General features: G+C 50.1%; 1 protein-coding gene across 1 annotated transcript in view; it reads right to left on the minus strand.

Moving 5' to 3' along the window:
• Positions 1–325: 325 nt before the first annotated feature.
• CDHR3 (cadherin related family member 3) overlaps positions 326–26,147 on the minus strand; it is a 97,413-nt gene continuing 71,591 nt past the window's right edge. The window contains exons 19-20 of the mRNA XM_060021230.1: positions 2,057–2,109; positions 326–469 (exon numbers count right to left, since the gene is read on the minus strand). Coding sequence (XP_059877213.1) covers positions 326–469; positions 2,057–2,109 — 197 coding nt within the window. The remainder of the gene's footprint in view (positions 470–2,056; positions 2,110–26,147) is intronic.

Raw genomic sequence — 26,147 nt, forward strand, 5'->3', positions numbered from 1 at the left:
GCCTTGAGCAGTTTTCTATTTTACACAAAGGAAAGGGAGGGAAACGGCTCTGAATGCTGGCGGGGCTCCCAGAACCCTGGCCGCACGTTAAGTGGAAACAGCTGCTCAGCCGGACAGCCGGCTGGCCAGCGCAGATCTGCGCAGACTCCAGGGCAGGAGGCGGGGCCCCAGGCTCTGGTCCCTTAGTGGTCGCAGCCACGCCCACCGCGCCGCCTCAAACAGCGCCGCCTCAAGCCTCACCTCACAAGTGGTGGGTGTAGAAAGAACCCTGAGCTGGAAGTTTAAGTGCTGGCTCAGCTAAGGAGCTTCATCACCGGAGCACGAGTTAGTGACTCAGGGTCCCCAGGGCCCAAGAGGAGCTTCCAGCCGCGGAGGGGTTTGGCTCGGAGGACTCACACCGCCCTGCTAGCGGAGCCTCCTGAGCGCCCCGGTCCTCGCGGCCCTCGCGGCCCTCGCGGCCCTCACGGCCCTGGGCGCAGGGAAACACGCCTGCGGGACCCCTGCTGCCCCTACCTAGGTTTGCCCCACGCCGGGAGGCCGCATCTTGCCTCCTGCAAGGTTCACGTCCTCAGCAGTTCCCGGACGAACAGGTACTTAAGCAGTATTCATTGCCTGATTAATAACGAGCCCTGTCAGAGGGGGCCTCGGGGCGCCACGAATCCCGGTTGCACTTGGAGCTGTGAGGCCCGAGGTGTCTCCGCCTCTTCAGGGCTCAGCTTTCTCGGATGTAAAGCGTGGCTAATACTTCCCAGAGCGGATGGGTGCGTTAAACCAAGGAACATGTGGCAAGCAGCAGGGGGCCCGATAAATGAGAGTTCTCTTTTTCTGAGTGACTGGAATCCTTGCTCCCTTACCTCCAGAGGGAGGGTGTGAAGCCCGCTGAGCCTGTCGGGGCAGGAACCATCTTGGCTTTAGGGTCACACCGTGGAGAGCGCGTGCTACATCTGCTGGGCTGGCACTTAGCTTGCGGAGAGGCCTTATGCCGCGGCTGTTGCCCGGCGCCCTGCAGAAGGGCCTCCGTGCAACCCCGTCCTTAGGCATCTTCTGCCCTCTCGCAGCTCCCGCCTCCACGCCCCCCACTCCTCCCGCCTCCCCAGTTTCTCACCTGTTGGCCCTGAGGAGGAAGGGGAGGGATGAGTCTTGCCAGTAATGGTTCTGGAACAGAGTGGAGGGTTTTCAATACGTGTGGCCTGTTCCCGGGAGCAGGGATTTTAACCCCTGATTGGCCTAAACCTATACAAGCCTCACCGCGATTCCTTCTGGTGGAATTCGGTGTTTCAGTCCTTTCAGCTGCAAGGAAGATGGTTGTGCGTGTCACTTTACACAGCACACTCGGGTACACTGTTTCCTGTGATCGTCACCACAAATCCCGAGGCAGGCAGGAAAGGAGTCCTTTGCCCCATTTTACAGACAAAAGCGTTGAGTCCCAGAGAGGTTGAGCAACTTGGCCAAGGTCACACAGCTTATTACTGGAAGGACTGGAACTCATGCCCCCTAGACTCAGTGCTCCCTCTATTACAGGCCAGGCAGGAGGGAGCCATTGTTCAGCCTCGTGTGTTGAGTTTGGGAAGACATTTTGCATACACGCGTACACTCACGTTCTGTTTCTTTCCTGGGTTCACCGTCCTGTCACTATGGGCAGGGAAGGGACATGGAAAGTTACTCCCGACCCCATACTACAGACCCCACTTTAAGAAACCAGTACGTAGGGGCTGCAGGCCTCGTGGCACCTCTGGAGTCTGAGAACACCTTTAGTCTTGCCCCGGGCACATTCAGCCTGTCCCCAGACCCGGGGGCTCGCTCAGGGCCTGCTTTGTTGAGGTCCTGGGCTAAGAAGCCACGGAAGGCACCTCCGACCTGTGCTGTCTCTCAGACAGGTGTGGGTGGGGGCCTGACCACACGCCCCACAGGTTCTAAAGGCACCGCCAGGCAGCCACTGCCAGGATGAGTGCCTTCGGCACAGAAGGAAAACAGTGGTCATTTGAGACCCACCTACATGTTCCGAGGCTATGTACCCCCTCCCAGCTGCGATGTGGTCCAGGGGTGTCCTCCTCACTGTGGTGCCGTCCAGAGGCTGCAGCGTGAGCACTGAATAGGGTGAGGGCAGAGCTGGGAGGCATAAGAACAAAGAAAGCAGAGTCCCGGAGTTTAGATTCAAATCCTGACTCCCTTTCTTAGCAGCTGGGTGGTCTTAGGTAGCCCCTGAACCTCTCTGTGTGCCAGATTCCCCATGTGGGGACAGTAATAGCACGTACCATGTGGGTTGTTACGGGATTTAAATGAGGTAATGCATGGAAATCACTGGGTGCTATACCTGTATACAGTGGTCGCTCAAACCATGTTCACTGTCACTCAACGGCCAGTGAAGTGAACTCTTCTCATGGCTGTGGTGCGGGGCACGTAGAAATCCTTCTCAGGGCTGTTTACCACGCTTCACATGTCATGGGTTTCGCTTTTCATTTTATGTCCTGTCTCCTGAATTGGAATATCATTTTCTTGAGGGCAGGGATTTGTGTGATTACGTTGTTCACTCATGTATCCTCAGTGCCTAGAAGACTATCTGGTGCCTAATAAAAGCTTGGCTTATTGAGTGAAAGACAGAAAAAAAAGAAAAAGAGAGGGACTGGAAAAGAAGGAAGTAAATCTCCTTAGGAATACAATTAACAAGCTCTGTTCAGGGGGAGCTTTTGCAGATCAAAGATCTACCCTGCCTGCTGTGTTTGTAAAGACCACGCCAAAGGATGGCAACCACGGTGGCCTGGGCTGGCTCAGAATACACATGGCACGGGCCCTGAGGGAGAGAGGGGAGCTGGGATCCAGATGTCCAAGAGCAGTCCCACGACCCATTACAGTCCCTCAGTCACACCTGACTAAACGTCTCACCATTCCTAAGAGCACTGAGTTTGGAAGTGGCACTCAACCGCCACTGCTCAGTGGTTATTTGTTGGACACATAATTATGCAAAAGTTCTCTATAGGCTAAGCTGCATCTGGTTCTCAATACAGGCGCGGGTCCTGTGATTTCAGGATATTCTTTTAGCTGCCTGTTTAGTTCTTAAAGGCTGATCAGGAAAGGCTGGCCAGGCAAGCCCCAAATGAAAAGGGCAAGTGAGATTCTGGAGTGGGCAGACCAAGGGAGCGGTGGTTAGGAGTGGGGCCTCCTCAAATTCAGCCCAAGTCCACACATGCTCCTTGTCACACATGGCTTCTGCTTCAGCCAATAGCAGGGCAGTGCTGCCCACGAGGGAGGAGAGCGGGTTACCGACCGCGGAGGGTGTCACCCAGCCAAATCTCAGTCTGCCCACCTGCGCGCAGTAAAGCCCATCTGCTGACACGGAGTTGCGGTGATGAAAAATGCAGTGTTAATTACAGGGCACCAAGCAAGGAGTCCAGGCAGCTAGAACTTAAAAGACCTGAACTCCCCAGTGGTCTTTCAGGGAAAGGTTTTTAAAAGACAGAATGAGGGAGAGGGTTGCCGGGTGCGTGACCAGCTCGTGGACGTTCTTCTGATTGCTCAGTGCTGAGGGAATCAGGAGTCAACACCATCAGCCCGGTTCCAGTCAGTCTGGGGTCTACGTGCTTGTGGGCAGCCTGCAGTTAACTTCTCCCACCTGGTGCGGGTTTCAGTATCTGCAGAGCAGCTCAAAGGACATGGCTCAGAATATTATCTATAGTCCTTGAGGAGGAACTAAAGGTCCTTGACTTTGTTTAATGGCTACATTTTGTCTTGCTTGACGGTCTTCTTTCTGCGTTTTCTCACTTCTCTGATTAAATTTAATCTTTGGAACTTGGGGAAGGCCTAGGAGGCTCATGTGTTTCTACAGAGAGGAGGCAGGCGGAGGACATGGGGTGGGCTGGGGGTGCCCCAGGAAGGCCCCATAGGGTCTTGCTTGGTTACAAGGGAGGCCCTCTTTTACCTGGACTTAGTCTAGAAGGTGCTCATCGTCAGCATGTTTACATTGTCATAAATAGTCTGCCCTGAGTTCCCCATGGGCTGTGAGGTGACGTGCACAGATTGTCTGTCTGAATTTCAGACTGAAAAGATGTTTTTGCAGCTCAGGTGGCCAGGCTGAGACCTGGGAGGAGAGCCAAGGGAAGATGCCGAGAATGGGGGCTGGAGGGATCTGCCTGAGACTGGGGGATCTTCACCCCCATACCCCCACTGGTGGGGACAGGAAGGGAAAGGACAGGGGTCCCACTCACGCTCTGGGTGGGAAGGTACTTGGGGGAAGGTCAAAGGGCCTGCAGGGCCCCGCAGGCCAGGCCTCCCTCCGAGGGAAAGCCCCAGGGTCACTGAGAACCCTCTGAAGAGAGCTCTCCAGGCCGGGAGCCCTTCATGCCTCAGCTGAGGAGCCAGACCTCATCACGGTCTTGGTTTGCGTTTTCCTGGATCCTGACAAGGTTGGCATCTCCATGTTTACTTAGCCCTATGTGTTTTCTCTTCTGTAGAATGCCCATCGTTTTGGCCTATTTTTCTACTGAACTGTTAGACCCTTCCCTACCGCCTCCACCCCACGAGGAGGACCAGACTCTTGATATATTCTATATTCGAATCCTTTGTCACTTACGTGTGCATATGTTTTCCTGGTTTGTGGCTTATCTTTTGAGTTTCTTTAAAGCACCTGTGATGAACTGAGGTTCTCAAATTTACAGTAGTTGAAATTATTCATCTTTAATTTTGTCGTTTGTGATTTTGTGTGTGTGTGTGTGTCTCAGTTAAGAAATTCTTCCCTACATCACAATACCCGCTTCCATTCTCTTCCGGTCGCATATGGCACCCGCGGGACGCTGCCACTGTTGAGGAAGCCGGGCCCAGGCCCCATGGGGGGTGGACGGGCTCCGAGCATGCCTTGATGCCAGGAGGACCAGCATTTCAGGGCACAATCTTCATGGCGCCGTTGCTGTCAAACCTGCACAGCGATAGGCACTGGGCACAAACTGCGTGCTCTTGTGCCAGCCCTACCCCTACTCTGGGTCAGCACAAAAGGTGCCAGTGGACCCGAGGCTGTAGGAGTCCACGTGGAGGTGGAGGCATCACATCCGACTGGGGCTTCTCAAAATACTGTGACCAACACAGAGCTGTCTGCTCACCACATGCCAGGATCTGCCAGGGGCCATCTCACAGCTAAAGACAAATTCCTCCTGTCAGGGCCACAAAGCAGTGCTTTGTGACGCCGTAGTAGCCTGCATCTTCCCAGGGCAGGGCTCCAGGCTGAGCTGGTCAGCCCAGGCCACCGTGGACAATGGAGCCACAGTGGGGTCTGGGCGAGCAGTGTGGTTAGTGTAGGGAATGGCAACAAGAGGCAAACTCTGGCAGCGGCCAAGTCCACAGCGTGCCTCTCAAGGTGGGCAGTGGGGCAGGGCGTGACTCAGCAGTCACCTGGGCAACTTGAACCTGGCCAAGTCTGACCAGCACCCAGGCAGGCTTCGTAGACACCCACCAGGGCCTGATTTTCCTGTTCTCAGTCTTCACGTCCGCCAGAAGGCCCTTGATAAATATTCAGTCGCTCTGGCCCCTGGGCCCACATCTGGAGGACATGCTTAGGCAGTGAAGGGGAGAAAAGATGATTGGAGCCCTTGAAAGGAACCCCAGTCCTCAGCTCTTCTTTCTGTTCTGGGTTTGGTTTGGAAGGATCCCCGGGGAACTGCCCACCTGCAGGTCTAACCACCCGAGGTAGATGCTTGGGTTTTCTGAGCCCCGCTCTCAGGCAAGGAGGGGGAAGTTGGGCTTTGAGAAGGGGCACCAGTAAATGTGGTATTTAAATTGGTGTTTTTAGACACCGATAGCAAATACAGTAGTATCAGGGGATTTTTTTTTTTTAAACAAGCTGCTGAATTAAAAATTTGCATCTTCCCTGTCAGAGGGGCGAGCCTTGGTCTCCGTCTGTGGTTCCATTTGAGCAGTCCCATGGCTCAGGACTCACTTCTGCCTCCGCGCTCTGCCTGCCGCCCACAACGACTTCCCACTGGGGCGTCCATGCCCTAGCCACCCCCCAGTCATCAGACTTTCCCACACACGGTCTCCCCTCTCTTTCCACGGGCCATTTTGAGTGTAAAGATTCCCATTTAGCTCAAAATATTTGGCAGACAACCCCCCCATTATAATAGACTCATGTGGAATACAATATATATTAGACTTATATTAGACTTGTAAGATATGTAGAGAGAGAACATCCAGTAGGTGAGAAACTCTCTGATGATCAAAGCGACTATGAATTCAGTAACCACATTTAGTGACATTTATCCAAAGAACATCTAGGCACCTCTGAAAACCACCAGTGCCTAGGTGTACAGGGTTTGTTGTTTGTTCAGTGGAAAGTCAGTGGAGAGTCTGCAGCCGCCTCACAAAAGCCCTAGTTTCTTGAAGGGGCCCTGGTATCCTCAGGCCTGGAGCTTCAGGGCGTTCTCTGGGTTCCTCCACTAAGAAAGAACAGGGCTTACAGCCCAGGTCTGGGTCCAGGGCACCTGGTAACATGTGGATTTGGCCCAGGCTGAGTGCAGCTGAATAAGTTCTCATCAAGTCTGACCCTGGAAGGAACATTGGTTGGAGCCAGAGGTCCTTTACCCTCTTTGGGTTATAGACCCCTTGGCATGAAAGCTTTGGAGGTTTCCCCTGTATAGTGAATTTTGCAATTCAAGGGATTCCCAGAATCCTGGAGCCCCTCCATAGGCATCATGGACCCCACACGGCAATTGATTGGATGGGGAGATCTCAAAAACTTTTCCATTTCTAAGAATCTTTTATGATTACTTAGTGCCCACTGGACTTTGATTCCCTGGCGGAACCTTTCTGGGGGGTGTCCGCCTCCTCTGCTACCAGCATGTGTGGTCAACCATGACTGTGAGGAATGTCATGGTGCCACCTTGTGCTTCTGTTCTAAAATTGCACCTCCTCTGGGGCCAAGCTCAAGCCTCCCACCGTCCACCCCCAACTCTCTGACCTCATTTCCTACTATTCTGATCTTACCACACTGGGCTCTTTATATTCTGGCCTCAGGGCCTTTGCACTGACTGTTCCCGCTGCCTGGAGGTGTGCTTTTGAAACTAATTATGCAAATGTGGTTTGTACTGTCATATAACGAATCTAGAAAAAGCAAATCTCTATGAAGACGCTTTTATTCTCATTTGACCTCAGACGGAGAAAATATCACGAGCACTTTTTTTTTTGAAATTTGAGGAGGCTTTGGGGAAAGGTCAGTGAAGATTATGGAGGGTATATTGGTCAGCTCTCATTAAGTTTTGCTGCAATAACAACCTCAAAATCTCCGTGGCTAACAGTCACAAAAGTCTTTACATTGAAGTTACCTATTTGCTGGGTGTCAGCTGTGGCTTTGCTCCACAAGGCTTCTTCATTGCAGATTGGAGGAGCTAATGACCTGCCAGGCAGTCTCTCACTTTTACCCCCTTCAAGGCGAAAGTGACACTGAACAAAGGAGCCAGGAGCCCTCCTTTTCCCCCACATTAACAGCCTTTATGAGAAAAGGAGGGCTAAGAGTTGTGGAATAGAAACTTCTTCCTCTGGCTATAGGGATACTAGGCTCTGCCTTCCCAGAGAAGGACTGAAGCTGTCATTGCCACAAAGCAGGAATGGGCTGCAGCCACGGGGAGGGACCAGAGGCCTGGGCACTGGAGCACCCCCCTGGCACTGCCAACCAACATACACCTGGACCCACAAGTGCCCAAGATTGCACAACTCCTAAACATTTCTTCTCCAACTACCACAGTACTGAGTAAGAGAGCTTCTGGGTGCTATAAGAGGGCTTCGGGCAAAGGCAATGAGAAGGATGAAAGAAGAATCATAAGGAAAACAGAGGCCAGGAGGAAAGAGAGGAAAGAGGGGGAACATGATGGACCTGTGGTGTGTGGCAGGTCTCTCCGAGACAGCTCAGAGCAGTCCAGCACAGCCAGCCCTAGAGATTCTCTCCTTCAAGGAAGCACCATTAGCCTGCGGCTAACCCTAAACCTCATCCTGGCCCCTCACCTGAACTTCTTCCCACAACTGAATGGACATTAGAACGGCCTACCTGGGACACTGATGGGTGATTTGTGTCCTTCCCTTGAAAGATCTCTTTTCTCAGCCACAGGAAAACAAGTTTCAAAGTAGATTGGGAAGAGGGGGCTGGGGTTCAGATATGGAAAGAATGAGGAGGGAACAGATGGTACCTGCTAAGGCGACCAGATTTTTTTCCCCCAGTTAATCTGGGAATGACCTGATTTACATAGTATTTGCATAAATTTCCATTTCAAATTATAGCTGTCCTAACTTCAAGTATACAGGAGAAAATAAATGAGATCAGGCAATCTACTGTAAATGAACTCAAGCTGACTTCTGTGAAAGGTCAAGCTTTCAAACCCTGGCAGATGAGAGGAAGGAAGTTTGCTGCTGTCCATTAGCAAGAGAGGGGCTGGAGAAAGCGTCTCCATCTCTGAAATTAGGCAAAGCTACCACTGGTCCTGGGTTGGGTCAGAGATGTGGGGAGATGAGAAAATTCAACCTCTTCTTGCTCTACTCCTCCCTCCACTGTGGGATCATCCCGGGAAGAAAAAAAATTAGGAATGGAGCAGAAAAAGCAGAGACTCCGTCCCAAAGTCCAAAGTCAGGGTGGCAGCATGGGGCCCAGCCTCTTGTGGAGAGCAGGAATTGCTTCTGAACATCCCAACATGTGTCTGGCTACTTTGCTCTCCATCCATTCATTCTCAACCTCCACTAAGTCCCAAATCCCATTACACACCCTCATAGACACACTAACTTTCATGAGTGTTCAGGAAGACACACACACAGCCACACCCACACACCCAGCCACACCCACACACCCCCACACACACCCCGTGGTGAACACTGTTATATCAGTCACTTTGACACACCAAGCTTGTCCCAGGTCAGAGAGGAATCTCAGGTGGGTCCATCCACTAAATGTCAAGTCTCTCTCCCTCTCTCTCCCTCTGGGATTAAATCAGATGCCGGGAACTTGCAGGGCATGAATTCCTAGGGCAGATCAGATGGCAGATGGGGACAGAGCCACAGCTGGAGGCTAGGATGGTATCATGCCTTGTGGGGACATGCTGGTTGCCGTAGAAGAAACTCCCACCAAGACGAGGGAAGGCCAGCCAGTGGCCCTGAGTGAAGGCTGATGGTCAAGGTGTCTGCTGACAATTCCTGAGTGCTGGACTCTGCATTTTCAGGGGCTATGTCTCCCTTCCTCACCCCACTGATTTTTCTGCACAGAGCCTCCCCCTCTATTTCCACCCCCTTCACCCCAGAGAACATGGTGGGGGAAGCCCCGATCTCTACCTTAATGTTCCCCTGAAACAGTTTTGGCTGAGAGCTCTTAAGGCCTCCCTGCCCTGAAGTTAAAGCCAAAGATGCTTCCTGTCCCCCTTACCCCAGCTGCCTCGAGAGAGGAGCGCAGAACAGCCTGGCTCTTGGGAGTGGCAGGGAGTTTGAGGAGAGGAGATATTTAAAAAAGAAAAGACCAGGGGGGGAAGAAGGTGTTTATTAATATTTCAAAAAATTGACTTTGCCATATACTTTGCTGGGCAGGTGTGACCCAGAGTCCATGTAAGCCCAAAGAAAAATAGAAAAGGACCAGAGAAAAGTGTTGCTAGCTAGACAAGAGGGAAAAGAAAGGTCAAGTGGAGCGAGAGGTCTGAATCTAATGCTGGCTGATTTTTTCAAAGGCTGTCTGTCCTTCCTGAGCCTGGCCCCATCCCCCTGGGCCAGGCCACACAGTGCCTGAGGGCAGCTGGGGCCTCTGGGCAGCTGCTGGATGGCTGTTCACCCATCAGTCAGTCCTGGGGTTAAGACGATGCTCCTGCTGGCCAAGGAGAGGATCAGAGAAGGCAGCCTCAACAAAGCCAAATTTGTCTCATTCAGCTGCTCCTTTAAAGGCCCCACGCCAGCAATACCATTTCTTTAGGGGTAATCCCATCCCTAGCATGAGAAATACCATGCTTTAAGCCAGGGGTCAGGGCCACACAGTAAATATTTTAGGCTTTGCAGGCCACGCTCAAGTCTGCCATTGTAGTGCAAAAGCCACCACAGACGATATGCAAACGAATGAGTATGGCTGAGATCCAACAAATACAGACACTGAAATTTGAATTTCATGTAGTTTTCATGTGTCAGGAAATTTTTCTTCTTTTGATTTTCTTCTTCTTTTTTTTCCATTTAAAATGATTCTTAGCTCATGGGTCTACAAAAACAGGCAGAGGGCTGGATCTGGCTGGTAGGCCATACTTTGCTTTAAGCAAACCCCAAAGCAGAAGGTTGGGTCCTCATCAATGCAAATTAAGAGTAGATTGATTTGATTTATAGAAGAATCTAAGGCGAAGGTTCCTTGAAGTCATTTAAAATAAGATTTGATTGTAACTTCTTCCTGACACGAAGTGTTGCCTTCCTTCCTTTCCCTACTTTGGTGTTTTTTAAACTGACATTTGTCATCCTTTAGTGGGCTGCAAAATTCATGACCAGCATTTTGGATAGAATAGAGTTGAGTAGAGTAGGATAGGATAGGATAAGATAAGAATGAGTAAAAAATATATCAGAATTCATCATACATAGTCAAGTTTGATAATATAACATTTTGCAGCTGTGTATATATTCATATGCATACACATATACATATGTGTGTACTGGGTTGTAATGTTAGAGATGGTTCTCCTAGTGGATCATGGTCAAAAAGTTGAGAACTTGCCTTGATGAATATTGGGGAAAAAGAGGGGTTGAATTTCCGGCCCTCCTGGATCACCCTCAGAGGCTGGCATTTCTCTTTCAACCCATGTGTCCCTGTGGGTTTCTTTGTTGATCAACCCTGAGAACCACAGGTCAGATAACCTCACCGTGATGCTTTGACACACGGGGTACTAGAGATGACAAAGGCACAGGCCACACCTCGCTGTCATTTCCACAGCCCACCACACCAGCTGCTTGTTCACCCCGCACCTTGGAGACAGTGGCTGGTGTGTACGAGAATCTCCGCAGATGTGTGTTGAATGAATGAGTGACTGAATCCAGACAGCAGGGTTGCAGGGCTGAGCGCTCTGAGATGTGAGGAAGCACAGGGCATTGTGGAACCGAAAGAAACTCAGTGAAAGTGACCTCAGTGGCTCTTCTCGCAGCTACCCCTCCCACCCGAGCTTACACAGACTGCGCATCAGGGCTTGGTCGGTTTTGGGGCAGAGCATTCTTCTCCCCGTTTGTCAGGGAGCAAAGAGGCTTATTTCCCCAGGGCCACAAGCTCAGGTTGGCCTGAAGACAGCGCCATCCACCTTATTCAGTGAGAAATGCCGGTTATTACAAAGGCTTCAGAAAGATCCCAGCAACCCTGCAGAGCCGTCCATTTCCAGGAGACTTTGAGAGTCATAAAGCAGGCAGTGATGGGCTGGGTGTTGAGATCAAGCAGGGCTGGGCTCTTAGAAGGGACAGATGAGGAGGACCGTCCCAGGAGCATCGGCAGAAGCTGCCGCAGCCCTTTCCCTTGTGCAGTCACGCTTACAGAAGTTCCTTCTCAGAGCTCCTTGGAGGACCCTGCCCTTCCCTTGCTTTGTGCCTCTAGGCTTGGTGGTGGCATTTAAGTGCTGTTCATTTGTGTTGGGCCTTTGTGTTTCTAAGTGCGATGGAAGCAGCTCTGCAGAGTGACTAGATACCTTATCCAGGTGTCCTGCCATGTGGTCCTATCTGAATTCCTCCCCTCAGGAACCAGATATGAGATATGAGGCAATTCCATAACATCACACAGCAGGGGTTAAGGAAACCGGGGCGGGGTGGGGGGGAACACACAAGGCCAAAGGAGAGCCCCAAGACACAGACGGACATGCATCCCCCATCCTGTCATCATTCCTGGGGTCAGGGTGAGTGGGCCCACAGGGTAGGTTTTCATGTCTCTGGAGGACCCTCCCCCAGGTTGCTGGAGGAACACACAGGCTACTGGGCTCCAGGCAAAGGAGATGTGCAGGCATTACCTGGGGTGTTGCAATGTTCCCTGGGCACCGATGGGGGCAGGGGAGAAAGCCTTGGTCTGCAGGAACATGAGCTTGGGTGCAGCCCCTCCTGCAGGGAGAGGGGACCTGGTCCCAGCTAGCTGACCATCCCAGTGATGCAGAGAGAGCTTCCAGGGACCCATTCCGATGCTCCTGCCCTTTGCCCTGCGACCCCGGGGGCAGCTGCATGCTCATTAGCATTCAGATGGGCCTCTGGCACAGCCCACTGGGCACCAGCCCACTGAGACCCTCCATGTGCAAAGAGGGTCTGTGTTGTTCAAGATTTTGCGTGTGCACTAGTGGTCTCAGCCGTAACTGTGTCGTTCACACCAAGAGCTGAAACCCTGTGACTGGAAGCCTCTCCATGTGAACGTGGAGTAGACCCGGAGAAGGCAGGACAGGAGACAGAGCAGACTTTCCCTTGCTGCTCTCAGAGTCAGACGTTTGGTTGAGATGTTTTGTTCTGTGTTGTTCCGTCATTTTATTTTCTTGAAGTGAAACGAACATCTGGTACACAGATCTCCATACGTTTTAAATGCCTCTCCCAGCCTCTGTGCCTGTGACCCCGCCCCTCTCCTTCCCTGCATGTTCATTTGAATATGAACTTAATGGACGCTAAATAAGTCAGCAGAGTTGCTGTTTTTCCTGCGGTGGAGCAGATGTTTCTGAGGAAATGTGCTTGTGTGGGTAACCTCACCCCCTTCGCCTAGACAGACCACAGACTCGGCCAGCCTCTGGGGCCCTGGAGGAGAGTGACCACAGCTGCCTCTCTGGGGGAATTGAAAGTGTAAATGGCACCTAGACCCCTCCGTGAAGTCTCCTCCTCCCTCCTGTCCTCCCCCCTCCACTCCTCTCTGTGCTGAGGACTCCGGGGTCCTTCAATGAGGGAGGGACAGCCCCTGACCTCGAGTGGCACCTACCAGTCCAGTGCTGGGAAAATAGTCTGTGCTCAGCAACTCTGATGGACTAAAACCAGGGGTCAATCATTCAAGTTCCATCCTAAGTTCCAGCACTTTAGGGGATTCTGGGAACAGCAGGACAGGCCAAGGAATGCTCCCTGAGCCCGGGTTGACTCATCCTCATGTTGAAGAATTCTTGCCTGAGGTCTGACATTCCCAATCTGGGACTTGTAAAGACTCACAGAAGCTCCTTAGGGCAGCTGAAAGCTGGAGCAGTCACCCAGGCTGGCTTTGTCCCCTCTCCCCGACCAAGGACTGTTGCTGAAGCTGTGCTAATGACAGGGACCTGGGCTCAGGCACAAAGCAGCCTAAATCTCAGCCTGGGCTTTCAGGGAGGCTGTCTTCCCAGCCAAGCAAGGGCTCCCTGGCCTCAGGTGCAGCTTGGTGTGGGAGAGGGACAGAGGTCCCAGGCAGTGGGTCTGGCCCTGCTCCTATTAGCTCGGTCACCCAGCCCTCTCTGGACTTTCCTCTCCTTATCTGCATGGCAGAGGGGTTGAGGAAGCTGACCTCAAAGCTATTTGCAGGTTTAAGACTCCATGGGGAGTTTTCTCTCCTCCAAACTCTGCCTAACCCACAGGATTGTTCTGCGACTGGCACGAGGTGCATGAAAGCTCCTGGAAACTGAAAAGCACTGGGCACACCAGCCCTTCTAGTGAAGATGAGTCTGTGAGCCCTGCTTGGTCCAGGAATCCTCCCAGATACTGTTCTTTTTTTTTTTTTTTTTAATATTTATTTATTTATTCGGTTGTGCCAGGTCTTAGCTGTGGCAGGCGGGCTCCTTAGTTGCGGCTCCTGGGCTCCTTAGTTGCAGCACCTGGGCTCCTTAGTTGAGGCATGCACGTGGGATCTAGTTCCCTGATCACATAAGTCTGCCCCGGAATCAAACCTGGGCCCCTTGAACTGGGAGTGCAGAGTCTTATCCACTGCGCCACCAGGGAAGTCCCTCAGATAACTGTTCTTAATGGATTTGCCAGCCTCTTAGATCAGCGATTTAACAAAAGCCTGGCTGAGCCCAGGTTAGGTTTCCTGGAGCCAGGACTTGAGGGCCTGTCCGGTGGAGCCACTTTCAAAGAGCCATGTGACCTTCACAGACCAGGAGGCTGGCAGGGACTGGGGCTTCTCACCCACGCCCATCCTCTGACCTGAAGTATAGGCCCAGTGACATCTAGCAGCAATATGCCTAAAAGGACATCTAGCACCGAAGAGTGGTGGGTCACTCACGCCCATCAGTGCTCAACACACTTTCCATGCAGTGAGAGGCCCCAGTCCAGACTTGCAGGTTCCATGTCAGCTGTAGCCTTGGCCGTCTTCTCTGGAACCAGTGACATTGCCCCCAGAGAGGCAGGAGGAACAGAGCTGGGAGGAGGACCCCATATGCCCGCTATGATGTTTCTGTCGCCCTCACCTGGAAGGGCTCCAAAGTGCAGGCAGCCCCAGCAGGTTTCTAAGGGAAAGTTCTGATGGGTCCCTGGGAAATCCCACTTAGCTGGAAAAAAACAGTGGGTGTTTACCACTTACATGTACATGATCTCATTTAACATACACACTTCACCATGGGGCAGACTTATGTCATCATCATCCCCATTTTACACGGTAGGAAACAAAGCACAAAGATGTTAAATAACTTACTCAAGGTCACAAATATTTGACCCCAAGTGTATTTAATATCAGAGTCCACACCCTTAACCACTAAGCCACGTCACCTCGAGAACAGGAACAGGTCACCTTGGTTTGTCCACGTAGACTAGAGACGATTTTTTGTCTTGAGACACTGTCTGGCAGCAAAAGTCCAAAGAGTTCTCAGGAGGTGAATTAAATATATAAACCTGAACAAAGGTCCCACAACTTTGGAGAAATTAGCTACTGAGTTTTGAGAAGTTTTATCTTTAGGATTCTAGGCGCCTTCAAATACAAAAGAGAATTAGACTTTACTGATGGCATTCTAGACCTTGAAGGAGTCAGCCCAGGGGGAGAGGGTGCATCCCCAGTTTAACATCCTGGCCCAACCAGGGTCAGTGCCTGACCGGGGGAAACTCCAAGCTGAAGTGTGGGCTTCTGGTACAGCCCACCCTCCTCACCAGATTCCTTCCCACTGCCAACCCTGGTGGTTATGGTTATTTTACTAACAGGGGAGGCATCCTAGTATCTTTCAATTCACTGAAAACTTGCACAATGAGTTAATGGTAGAGCTTCCAACACCCCTTGTGTGTGGCTGGCTCGAGACAGACCTCCCAGGTATGAACTTCTTGTTATGTTGAAAGTACTTTGGCTTAAAGCTGGAGGTTCTGGAGTTGACCTTAGAGGGTTGATGCAATACCACAGAATAAACTAGGAACAAGCTGGATGCCAGCATGTGGATATTCATAGCCCTCTCCCAGTGACAGGGGAAATAGGCTCTCATCAGGCTTAGGGAAAGCAGTTGAGAATGTTCCCGCCTGTAAAGGCAGTTGACCCACAGTGAGGGTGGCAGCTGGGTACTCTGTGTCAGGGAGAAGTGGTGTTTTTTGTTTGGTTGGTTTTTATTTTTTAATTTTTGGCTGCGCTGGGTCTTTGTTGCTGCACGTGAGCTTTCTCTAGTTGCGGCGAGCGGGGACTACTCTTCGCTGTGGTGCGCGGACTTCTCACTGCAGTGGCTTCTCTAGTTGCAGAGCATGGGCTCTAGGCACGTGGGCTCAGTAGTTGTGGCACACGGGCTTAGTTGCTCCGTGGCATGTGGGATCTTCCTGGACCAGGGCTCAAACCCCTGTCCCCTGCATCGGCAGGTGGATTCTTAACCACTGTGCCACCAGGGAAGCTCACAAAGTGGTATTTAAAGCCATGCTGTCTCGTCAGAGACCCTCAAAGAACATAAACCCAGTTAATCCTTTGGCTTATAGGAAAATAAAAACTGACAACTTTCAGAGACATCCAGTAAGTGTGACGCAGGAAGAATGGAGGTATTGAACCTGAAGCCAGCTCTTCACAATTATTATTAGCATCCCCATCCCTAACTTCATCATGATTTTATTCTATTATTTATAGGACAGGAGAAGGTACCAGACACATTGAACATGGAAGCTATCAAACACACCATTTCTGACTAAGAAAACTGCCCTAGTCATAGCTCCCAAGGAGAGAAGCGTCCCCAAGCTGTTGCTCATCCAAACTTTGCTGCGTTTTGACCACATGACCTGCACCCTCCTTTGGCCAGTGATTGGACAGAGGCGGATGCCTTGCGCAGGACCTCCACGTATGGGCTGACTGGTATTGTCTGATGTGGTCCAGCTCAATCAACCCTGCCCAGATGAGATCAATCAAATTATATCTTTCTCTCTTTGGGAATTGATTTTAGAAATAAAGAGAAAATGAGCCAGCTGGTAGCAGGACAAGAATCATGAAGATACACTTAGAAGAGGGGCGTGAAGATTGCAGTCACTGAATCACACTGATGCTGGAGCTCCAGGACCAGTGGTTCTGAACCCAAATACCTGTGCACACGGGCTGGAAGCTACCCTCACAGGTGGGTACCATATTGTGTTCAAGCTGGAGGATGTACCTTTTGTTGTAACTGAGGATATATGTTGTTACAACAGTGTTCCTCAGACAGAATGTTGAGAGGAGTGCTTCATGTAGAATGGGAGAATCCTAAACGGGCACATTGGATGGCAGAGGTAGAGTATAATGACAAGCATGTACAAAGGAACCACGTGTTTCCTAGGATGTGTGCAAACTTGGTCTCGTGAGTACAGAAGAGAGCACAATTGGGGCCATAACAGTTATCCTCAAACGAAAACACAGGCTTGAAGAGTAATCAAGTGAATGATCTGATAAGTGGGGATGTAATTTAATCCATTTGAAGCCTTGCCAAAAACTCTAGTATTTGAACGTGCACTATGGTATTAGTCAGGGCCCTTTTGGTTTTAAGTGACAGAGACTGAACTCAAATTAACTTACAAAGGAATTGGATGGCTCACGTAATTGAAAAATCTAAGGATGGAATTGACTTCAGTCCTGGCTGGATCCAAATGTGCAGTATCATTGGGAATTATCACCTCTCTCTTACTTTTGCTTTCCTCCAGTTGGCTTTATTCTTTGGTCGGCAGCAACTCCCACACTTGACATGGTGGCAGACACTGGCTGTATGTTTCATGCTTACCTCCTCCCAGCCGAGCAGCCTCAGCAGAAAAAGAGTAAATTCCCTAGGGGTACAGCACAAGTCCCACGGATAGCTCTCATTGGTCCACGTTGGGACATGTATCCACCCCTGAACCAATCACTGAGGCTAGGGAAAAGCAGCAATCTGATTGGCCTGGCCTGGGTCATGTGCTCGGCTTTGGATCTAGGGCATGATGTCAGTACCACCAGAAGACAAGGCTTAAATTAACAATAGAAAAATGGTTGTAACTGGAGGCATGTTGAATAGGCAGTCACAACAGATATCCACCTCAGCCCCAAACAAAATAGTTGAGTACAGCCTCTCTGAGGTAATGATCCTTGAACTGCTGACATGAACCTCCTATGGCTGCCTTGAATGTGGAATGACTTTCTGATTCCAATGTCCATGAAAGCTAACTATAGTTTCATGGTGGTTTTATCAATCTGGGTTCTTACTTACAAACAACAAAACACTCTACTTTGTTTAAACAGGAATGTGTAAGAGGATATTAGTGGCTCACAGAATCTCTGGCAGAGTTAGAGAAGGGGGCTTGAGGCTCTGTAGCCATAAACAATACTCATCTCATATCCCCACTGGTCGAGTCACAGGCTTGATCCCACTGCCTTTGGCTCATGTTAGTGGGAGTGTCTCTGCCGCTGCTTCCTCTGGGGGCTCCACATGCCTGGCCCCCATCACCAAGATGCAATCCCATGCAGCAGCTGCTTCGTTGCTTTTCACGCTTCTGTGCAAATTTCACGTTGCTGCATCCAACTGGCAGAGCCTAGGTCACATGTCTGTGTCCTAGCTGCAGAGTTGGTCTGGGAAACTGAGTTCTGATCTCCACCCTGGTGAGGTAATGACCCTAACATGACCTGTTTTCCTAATTTAGGAAGGCTATTCAAATGATGCTGGGCTGGCACCAATATGACCCCCGTCCATGCCACCACACTTCAAATAGTCAGGTCTTCTGCATCTTCTGGGTTCTGGAGAGATCAAGCAATGGGGCCAATGCTCGTTATTTCCACAAGCGGCTTCCCAGTAAATCTGAGTCTCTTTGATCTTTGCAACCAATGGAACCCAGTTAATGCAGGTAATTTGGCCAATGTAATTTAGATAAAATTTAGCTTGGGGGGAGTGTTTCCTTCCCAGTAAAATTGGATTGCAGAAGCTCATGGTTTCTTCTTCAACAGGAAAGCCTTCAGTGGGTCTCTTGACAGTCCCTTTAAATATGGCCTTGAGGAGCCCTCCCAGGAGTGCCAACCCACAAACATTTAATAAGCCTTTTTACAGAGCTCTACAAGTGCCACCCTGGGCTACTGTTTAACCACAGATTGTCCCCAGCCATTGACAGGAAGCTGAGTTGCCAAGGTCTGATAAATTCCCCTCGGAGTCTGGAATCCTATAGCAGCGCTTCCCAGGATATTGGATTATCTGGCCTCCCTCCCCTGCCCTGCCACTGCCTGATCAGCAGCTGAAGTCATTCAATTAGGAGAGAGTTTTTGAGTATTAACTATGTCCCAGGCCTTGTACTAACACTGGACATACTCTGCCCCCAGGGAGCCCTCAGACAAGTAAATTAGCCAAAGCTTAAATGGAGCGAGGCGAGGCAAGGAAGGGGACGAAATGTTAAAGCGCCATTACCCAAGAAAGAGAAGCATAGTTTTCATTTTTAAGCAGACTTATTGATCAGGGTGATGATGGAAGCTAAGGTCTTTGACCTAATGTAGAAGCATAGTCGTTATATTTTCTCAACACGTAATCTAACAAAGAAATGTCTGGGATTGGTCAATTCATTTGTGTAAAAGTCTCCTAAAGGTATCACCACTAAATACATTCTGTTAGATTTAACACATGAAAAGAATAAAACTAGAAGAAATAACGACCACTTCAGAAAATCTAGCCGCAGTCTGTTGGATATACATAACTGGCTATAGTAGGAAGTCCAGTCTTTGACCAGTGCCCCCGCCATCCCTGGGAATTCCCATTAGAATACTGACCTATTACACAGAGCAAAATATGGCCTTTGGCAGCTAGGGAAAAGAAGACACATCTGCTCTAGATCCCAGATAACACTCTTCACCAGACCACAGGCCTCATCGTTTCCACGATGGCGGCAGGTGCCCACAGAGACCACTAGGTGTCGCTGTGAACCTGCAAGAGCCTGGCCTCATGCTGCGGGCACACTTCAGCTGGGTCTGTTTTCAATCAACACGTTGTCAGTTTTTCTCCCCGAGGCCCCAGGGGTGTGCTAGGAATTTTTATTTCTTGAGAAATCCCGTGATTCAGCTGCCCTTTGTTGGTCCTGCAGCAGAGAATGAAGGCTGTTCTTGCTCTACCAGCTCCCCAGGCAGGGGGCTCCCAGGCAAGGGTCTTCAGGCCACTAGCCACCTCTCTCTCTGCTCTTCATTGCTTGCTTCAGCCCTGTTGTCCTCCTCCCTTTTTGTCTTTCACTTCCCTTTTTATCTTTCTCACCCGGTGCTCAGTGACACTAATGAGCCCCTGGCTGCTCCATGGGAGGGGTCCGCATCCTGGAAGACTTGTCCAAGCACTGATGAATTTCAAGGCACCCAGACCAGCTCCAGCATAAACTAGCTTGTAAATTCTGTCCACACCTTCCCCTTCTGATTCTATGCCCAGCCTTGCGCCTTCTACTAAAACAGCCCCAAGTTGAAGGTAGTGTTGGGGTGGGAGCATGAAGGGGCTTAGAAGCCACACCTGCTTTCAGACTCCACCTCCCTCTGCCACTTACTCGCCGCGAGACCTTTGAGAGGTAAATCACCCTTTCTGAGCCTCAGTTCTTCATAGGTAAATTAGAGTACCTCCAGATGCATTATATTAAATACAACTATAAATACAAAGGACCCCACAAGATCTTGCACATTGCAAGCATTCTATAAATGCGAAATTTGATTTTAATTATTATTACATGGACACTCAACCAAACAAAGGCATAGAATTTGGGACCCTCATTCTCTGGAACATGTGGCAAGATGGTGTGTTAAGGGAACAAAATCTGGGGGTATTTATTTGGAGATGCCAAGCCCCACAGCTGATTCTAATCCTTTGTTCCTAAGTCAACAGTGATAAAGTTGTTCTGAGCCCAGCTGGGAGCTGTCTTCATCACTAGCCATAGCTTGCTTGGCAAAATGCCCTAATCACTGTCCAGGGGTCTTCCAGGAAAAGGCTACTCATGGGTGGAGTCGGCCACTCACTCCCTCCTCCAGAAAGTTTGGTAGGGCCCTCCAGGTTTCTAGCAACCACATTGCTGTTGTGGGTTTTTGTGGGCGGCCACAAGGCGGAATCCTGACTATGGGTGCCCTGCGGCTGCTCTCTGCAGGGCCCGCGGCCACATACCCTGAAAAGCTTGGGGAAAGGTGGAAAGGAGGAGGACCAGTTTATTGGAGGCGTTTCTGGACCACTCAGAGGAAGCCAAATGGCAAAAAGAGCCCCTGCTGGCCAACATGTGTAACTGCAGCCCCTTCCCCTTGGGGAGGAGGGGGCTGTTTCTGAGTGACCCAGACCTTGATTTAACGTCTTTGGAAGGCACTTGAATACTCATAGCCAAGATGAGACTGCTTCTGTTGAGCAGCAGACAGGTGGGGAATGTGTGCAGAAACGAGAAAAGAATAGACTGTGCCTTTCACACAGCCCAAAGCCGCACGCTCTGAGCTTGCAGGACTGCAGGAGGCCGGCGGCTATTTCAGATCCCAGCTCAAGCCAGGCAGGAGAGGATGCTCTCAGAGCCTGTCTGCTGGTCCAGAAGCTGGTATTGATGCTGCACGTGTGAGGGTTTGATTTTTGCAGGCATGAGTAGCCTTGGGCTTTCAGGGAAGAGATACTCGGTCAGAGGATCCATCTGAGGAGGGTTCAGTCATCCTCTGACTGAGTATCTTTTCCCTGAAAGCTCCCCCAGAACACAAATCAAAGGCCATAACTGAGCCCTTTGGCATAAGCTCCAAGGAGACAGACCCAGTTTGGTGTCCTGGCTCTGTGACCTCTGGGCAAGTTCCCTTATCTCTCCACCCCTCAGCTTTCTCATCTGTAAAATGCAGCTAACTGGACCATCCTCAAAAGAGTACTGTGAGGATTTGGAGACTGTGTAGCTAGTGTGCCCAGCATATGTTAGACACACAGTTGCAATCCTGAGGTTTGTAGAGACCTATCTGCAGACCACTCAGGTGCAAAGGAAGCTCAGTGAGGTCGACCAGCACTCCAGACCACAGGCAGACTCCTTATGCCAGAGCCTGACACAGTCTGGGAAGGGCTGACACCACCACAACCTGGGCTGAGGGCACCTCTTGTCTGTTTAAAAAGTTTGTGGGGCTTCCCTGGTGGCGCAGTGGTTGAGAGTCCGCCTGCCAATGCAGGGGACGCAGGTTCGTGCCCTGGTTCGGGAGGATCCCACATGCCGCGGAGCGGCTGGGCCCGTGAGCCATGGCCGCTGAGCCTGCGCTCCGCAACGGGAGAGGCCGGGACAGTGAGAGGCCGGCGAACCACAAAAAACAAACAAACAAACAAAAAAACCAAACTTTGTGAAAGACTGGTGGAATGTCAAAGGGTGCAGCCACTTTGAAAAACAGTTTGCAGTTTCTTAAAAAGATAAATATAGAAATATCATATGACCCAGCAGTTCCACTCCTAGGTATATACCCATGAGAAATTACATGTGTCTACACAAGAACTTGTACACTAACATTCACTGCACAGTATTCATAATAGCCAAAAGGTAGAAATAACCCAAATATCCATCAACCAGTGAGTAGATAAATAAAATGTGGTATACTCATGCAGTAGAACGTTATTCAGCCATAAAAAGGAGTAAAGTACTGATATCTGCTACAACATAGATAATTCTTGAAAACATGCTAAGTGAAATAAGCCAGATACAAAAGGAAAAATACGATACGATTCTATTTATATGAAATATCCATAGAGACAGACAGTAGATTAGTGGGTGCTAGGGCTTGGGGATGGGGAATGACTACTAATGGGTATGGGGCTTATTGGGGTGGTAATAAAAGTGTGTTAGAGTTAGATAGTGATGATGGTTGCACAGCTCTGTGAATATACTTGAAAACCACTGAATTTAGTGGTATGTGAATTAAATCACAATACCAATAAAAATGTTACCAAAAAAAAAACCAGCTGGAGGGTGTTCTGACTGTGGGCGAGCAAATGAGATGGGCAGTGCAGGGAGTGGAGCTCTTGTGAGCCTCACCTATAAATCAGATTAACCAGCTTCCCTCCCTCAGCTGTGCCTGGGTCGGCAGGGGCTACAGCAGCCGCAGATTGTTTCTGAACACCACAAGATTCCCAGGGCTTCTGAGTATGCTGGGGCCCCAAATGGGCAGTGGGATGCTCTCGTCCAAGCACTGGGCCTGCCTAACCTAGCAGGCACCACCCAGAAGAGTGCAAAGCTCTCGCAAGCATGCTTTACTTTGGTCTTAAGACTTGCAAGGATCATGTTCTCCAAACCCAGAATCAGGACTGATAATTATGGTTCGTACTCATGGGAACAGTAGGTGATATCATTTTAAGTAGCGACTGTCTCCAAAAATCTGATCGTAAGGCTCCAGTTTTCTAGGACACATTGCCTCCTGGTTTCCCTCTAAACAGAGTGGTTTCCTAAGAACTTAGACTCTCTTGGAAGTCACAGGCCACAGTTTTTTCATACAACTCAGGTCTCCTGGTGAACGGCTTGTAATCAGAACTGTACTTTTTCAGAGTGAGAGCTAATCTAATGCATGTCACGGATGAATGAGGTACCTGCGACCTTTTGCACAGCAAGGCACAGAGTCCAGACAGAGAAAACACCGTCCAGGCCTGTTTGCTCTGCTTCCGTGAAGCCTGTTTGGAATCTTGACAGGATTCAGTTCAATGTGGCAGAAACACTAAGGGCTTCTCTCCCCCAACACACCACACACACACACACACACGCACACACACGCACGCGCACACCACACACACGCACACGCACTCTCACCACCATGCTGGATAGCAATAGCAACAGATTTCACAGACTAGGCAGGGGGCAGTTGCATTCAGGAAGCACTGTTTGGTGTTATGTGAAATAGCTGTATCTGGAAGCTTCCTCTGAGGGAGTGGCTAGACCCTGCTGGGGCACCTTTATCTAATACGGGAGTAGACCCAGGAGAACTCAGGGCTTCTTTTGCAGCTGGGACACTCCTTCCAAAAGGTCCTGCAAGGTTTCCATGTGCCCACCACCCTGCACCAAAAGCCACCGCCATCTCATACCTGGATTAGTCCAATAGCACCTCACTGGTCTCGCTGCTTCCACCCCTGCTCCCTGCCTTCTTGAAATCTGTTCTCAAATCAGTACTCAGAGAGACATGCTTTCAAAACAGAAAATACGTTGCTCCCCAAACCCTGCAACGTCTCCTCATCACACTCAGAGTAAAAGCCAAAGTCTTTACAGCGGTTCACAAAGCCCTACACGTTGAGCATACCCTCCTCCTCTGCCTCACCGTTCACGCCCTGCAGGCCACGTGTCCCCACCGCCACCCCCAAATACACACCTACTTCCCCACATGCACCTGTGCGAAGGAGTCTCCTCAGGTCCTCATGTTCATCGCTCCGCGCCTCCAGCTAATCCTCAACCTGGCCTTGCGTTTGCACTCTCTGCCTGGGGGCTCTTCCCCGTGACCTGCATGGCTCTTTCCCCACTTCTGCTGCTTGACTCTCATCTTACCATCGGCCTTCTTTGACCACCTGTTTGAAGAGGCCGTTTCCACCCTCCATAACGCTGACCCTGTTCGTTGTCGTCAATAGCATTTACCACCATTGAAATATCGTATGTGTGCATATAAGATATATATATGTACATACCTACGATATATGCATACATATGAGATACACATACATATGCTATGTATACACGTATATGTATAATCTGCTTATCTATCATTCCTGTGGAAATAAACAAAGACCAACCATATGGGAAAAGCAAAGGGTATTTATTTTTCTCTTACTATAGCAAGTGAGTCAGCCACCATCACTCCCATTTTGTCAGAGACTCAAAGGCGGGCAGAGGAGTGGGAGAGCTTTGTCGGGGAACAAAGGGAAGGCTCCGGGGTGCTCTGATTGGAGGCTGTTGGCCTGGGGAAGCTGTAGGTGGGCTCACTGGAGGCGGTCCATCCTATGGTGTATATTTAGTTTTCTCTGGCTGGTCCTAAGTTAGAAGCGGGGATAAAAATTAGGGAAGCTGTCTGTCACTAATCAAGTCCTGGCCATTTGGGGCTGATTGTTACAGAAGTTATTGTTGAGCTTCCTGGATTGTTACTAGAAACAGCCATTCTGCTTCCTGCAAGTCCGACTTAGGCAGGCTGGCTTCCTGGGCTGTTTATTGTAGATAAGGGGGTTGGTTTCCTGGGCAGGTTGCTGTAGGTTGTAGGTCCAAGTTCTATTTTTATATATGGTCCAACCATTGTCCGTTTGTACGTTCAGTCTCTGGTCCTTCACTAGGATGTAAACACTAAGAACATTGTTTTATTTACTGCTATCTCCCCAGAGCCTAGAACAGTGCCTGGGACCTAGTCGGCACTCTAATTTTTTATCGTTGATCATCATAATGTTCGTGTAGATCTAGTTAGAAAAGTTGTGACTCTGCTACATGACTTGGGTCGGAAACCAACTGTCAGCTTGCTTAATTCAATCCAGTTCTACAAGTGTTTTTTGAGCTCTTGCTGCACCCCCAGGAGGCTCTGTATGGGCTGTGGTTATTCACCCCAGATGACATAGGACAAGCACTGGCTGAAAATTGATTGACAACCAGGATTCTGAATGCTTTAGCCTTTGCTCAACATTTCTCTCCTCCTCCACTTTGGACACGTAGCTAGCTTTAAGAACCCTTCAGCATCCAGGTCTTCCCTCACACTTTTAGAGACCGCTGGGGCTCCATCTGCTTCTTCCCGCACCCACTACCTATGAAACTCATTTACTTCTCATGCAGTGCCTGGGGGGTGGCTGTGGTCTTTTCAAAGAGCTGGTTACCTTCTCAGTGGGATTATTCCTTAGAGCAGGAGCCCCATCTCACCCCCAATACAGGTGACACATAGTAGGGTCTCAGTGATCTGGGTCTCCCCCCGATTCTCCATCCCATCCTATGTCTGACCTTTTCCCTGGGCTCCAGATCAAAGGTCTCACTGGCCTCAGGATACTCCCATCCTCCACACAAGGAAGTCACACCTGCTCAGAGCTGCCATCCGGAGGTTATAAGCCATACGCTGGTCAGATAACCCAAGGCTGGGGCCCCTCCTTGGGCATCTCAACTATTTTCTTTCCTTTTTTTTTTTTTTTGGCCATGCTGTGCACATGTGGGATCTTAGTTCCCTGACCAGGGATTGAGCTTGTGCCCCCTACAGTGGAAATGCAGAGCCTTAACCACTGGCCCGCCAGGGAAGACCCCTCAACTATTTTCTGATAAAGCCTCCCCATTAAGTTTTAAACAATATTTAAGTGTTTCTGAAATATCTTCTTCCAGAAAGGAAATTCCAGACTTGGGTTAATTTATCTTTCAGATAGAACACTCAGGGAACCAAGAAACAGAGGCCAGGATGGAAGTGGAAATAGAATCTTTGGGGATGTGTTATCAGCAGGCCACCTTCAGCTGCGGCAGACAGAATGTAAGCTCCTCAAGGGCAGGGTCCTGGGGCTGCTGTGTTTACTAATGAGTCAGCACCTGGCACACAGTAGTCACTCCATAAGTACTTACTGAATGAATGGGAGGTATAAACACACTAAGTTTGAAATGAGAAATGCCACGTTTCAATAGCCATCATTTTCTAGATTCACTCACTTGGTTGCTTTAATTTTCTCAGCCATTACAAAACACATTACATAAAAAGGCAAACGGTAGATCTACAGACGTGAGCAAGGGCTCTATGGAGCAAAAGCATCATTGCCCGGTTTCTGCTCATGAGCCACACATGCTTTTAACACAGGCGGACAGCGATGCGGACCTGGCTTCCTGCTGAGCACAGGGAAAGCTCAACCTTAAGAATTCACAACGGGGGCTTCCCTGGTGGCGCAGTGGTTGAGAGTCCACCTGCCGATGCA

This window comes from Delphinus delphis, chromosome 9 (genome assembly GCF_949987515.2).
Source record: "Delphinus delphis chromosome 9, mDelDel1.2, whole genome shotgun sequence".
In the NCBI taxonomy this organism is placed as follows: Eukaryota; Metazoa; Chordata; class Mammalia; order Artiodactyla; family Delphinidae; genus Delphinus; species Delphinus delphis.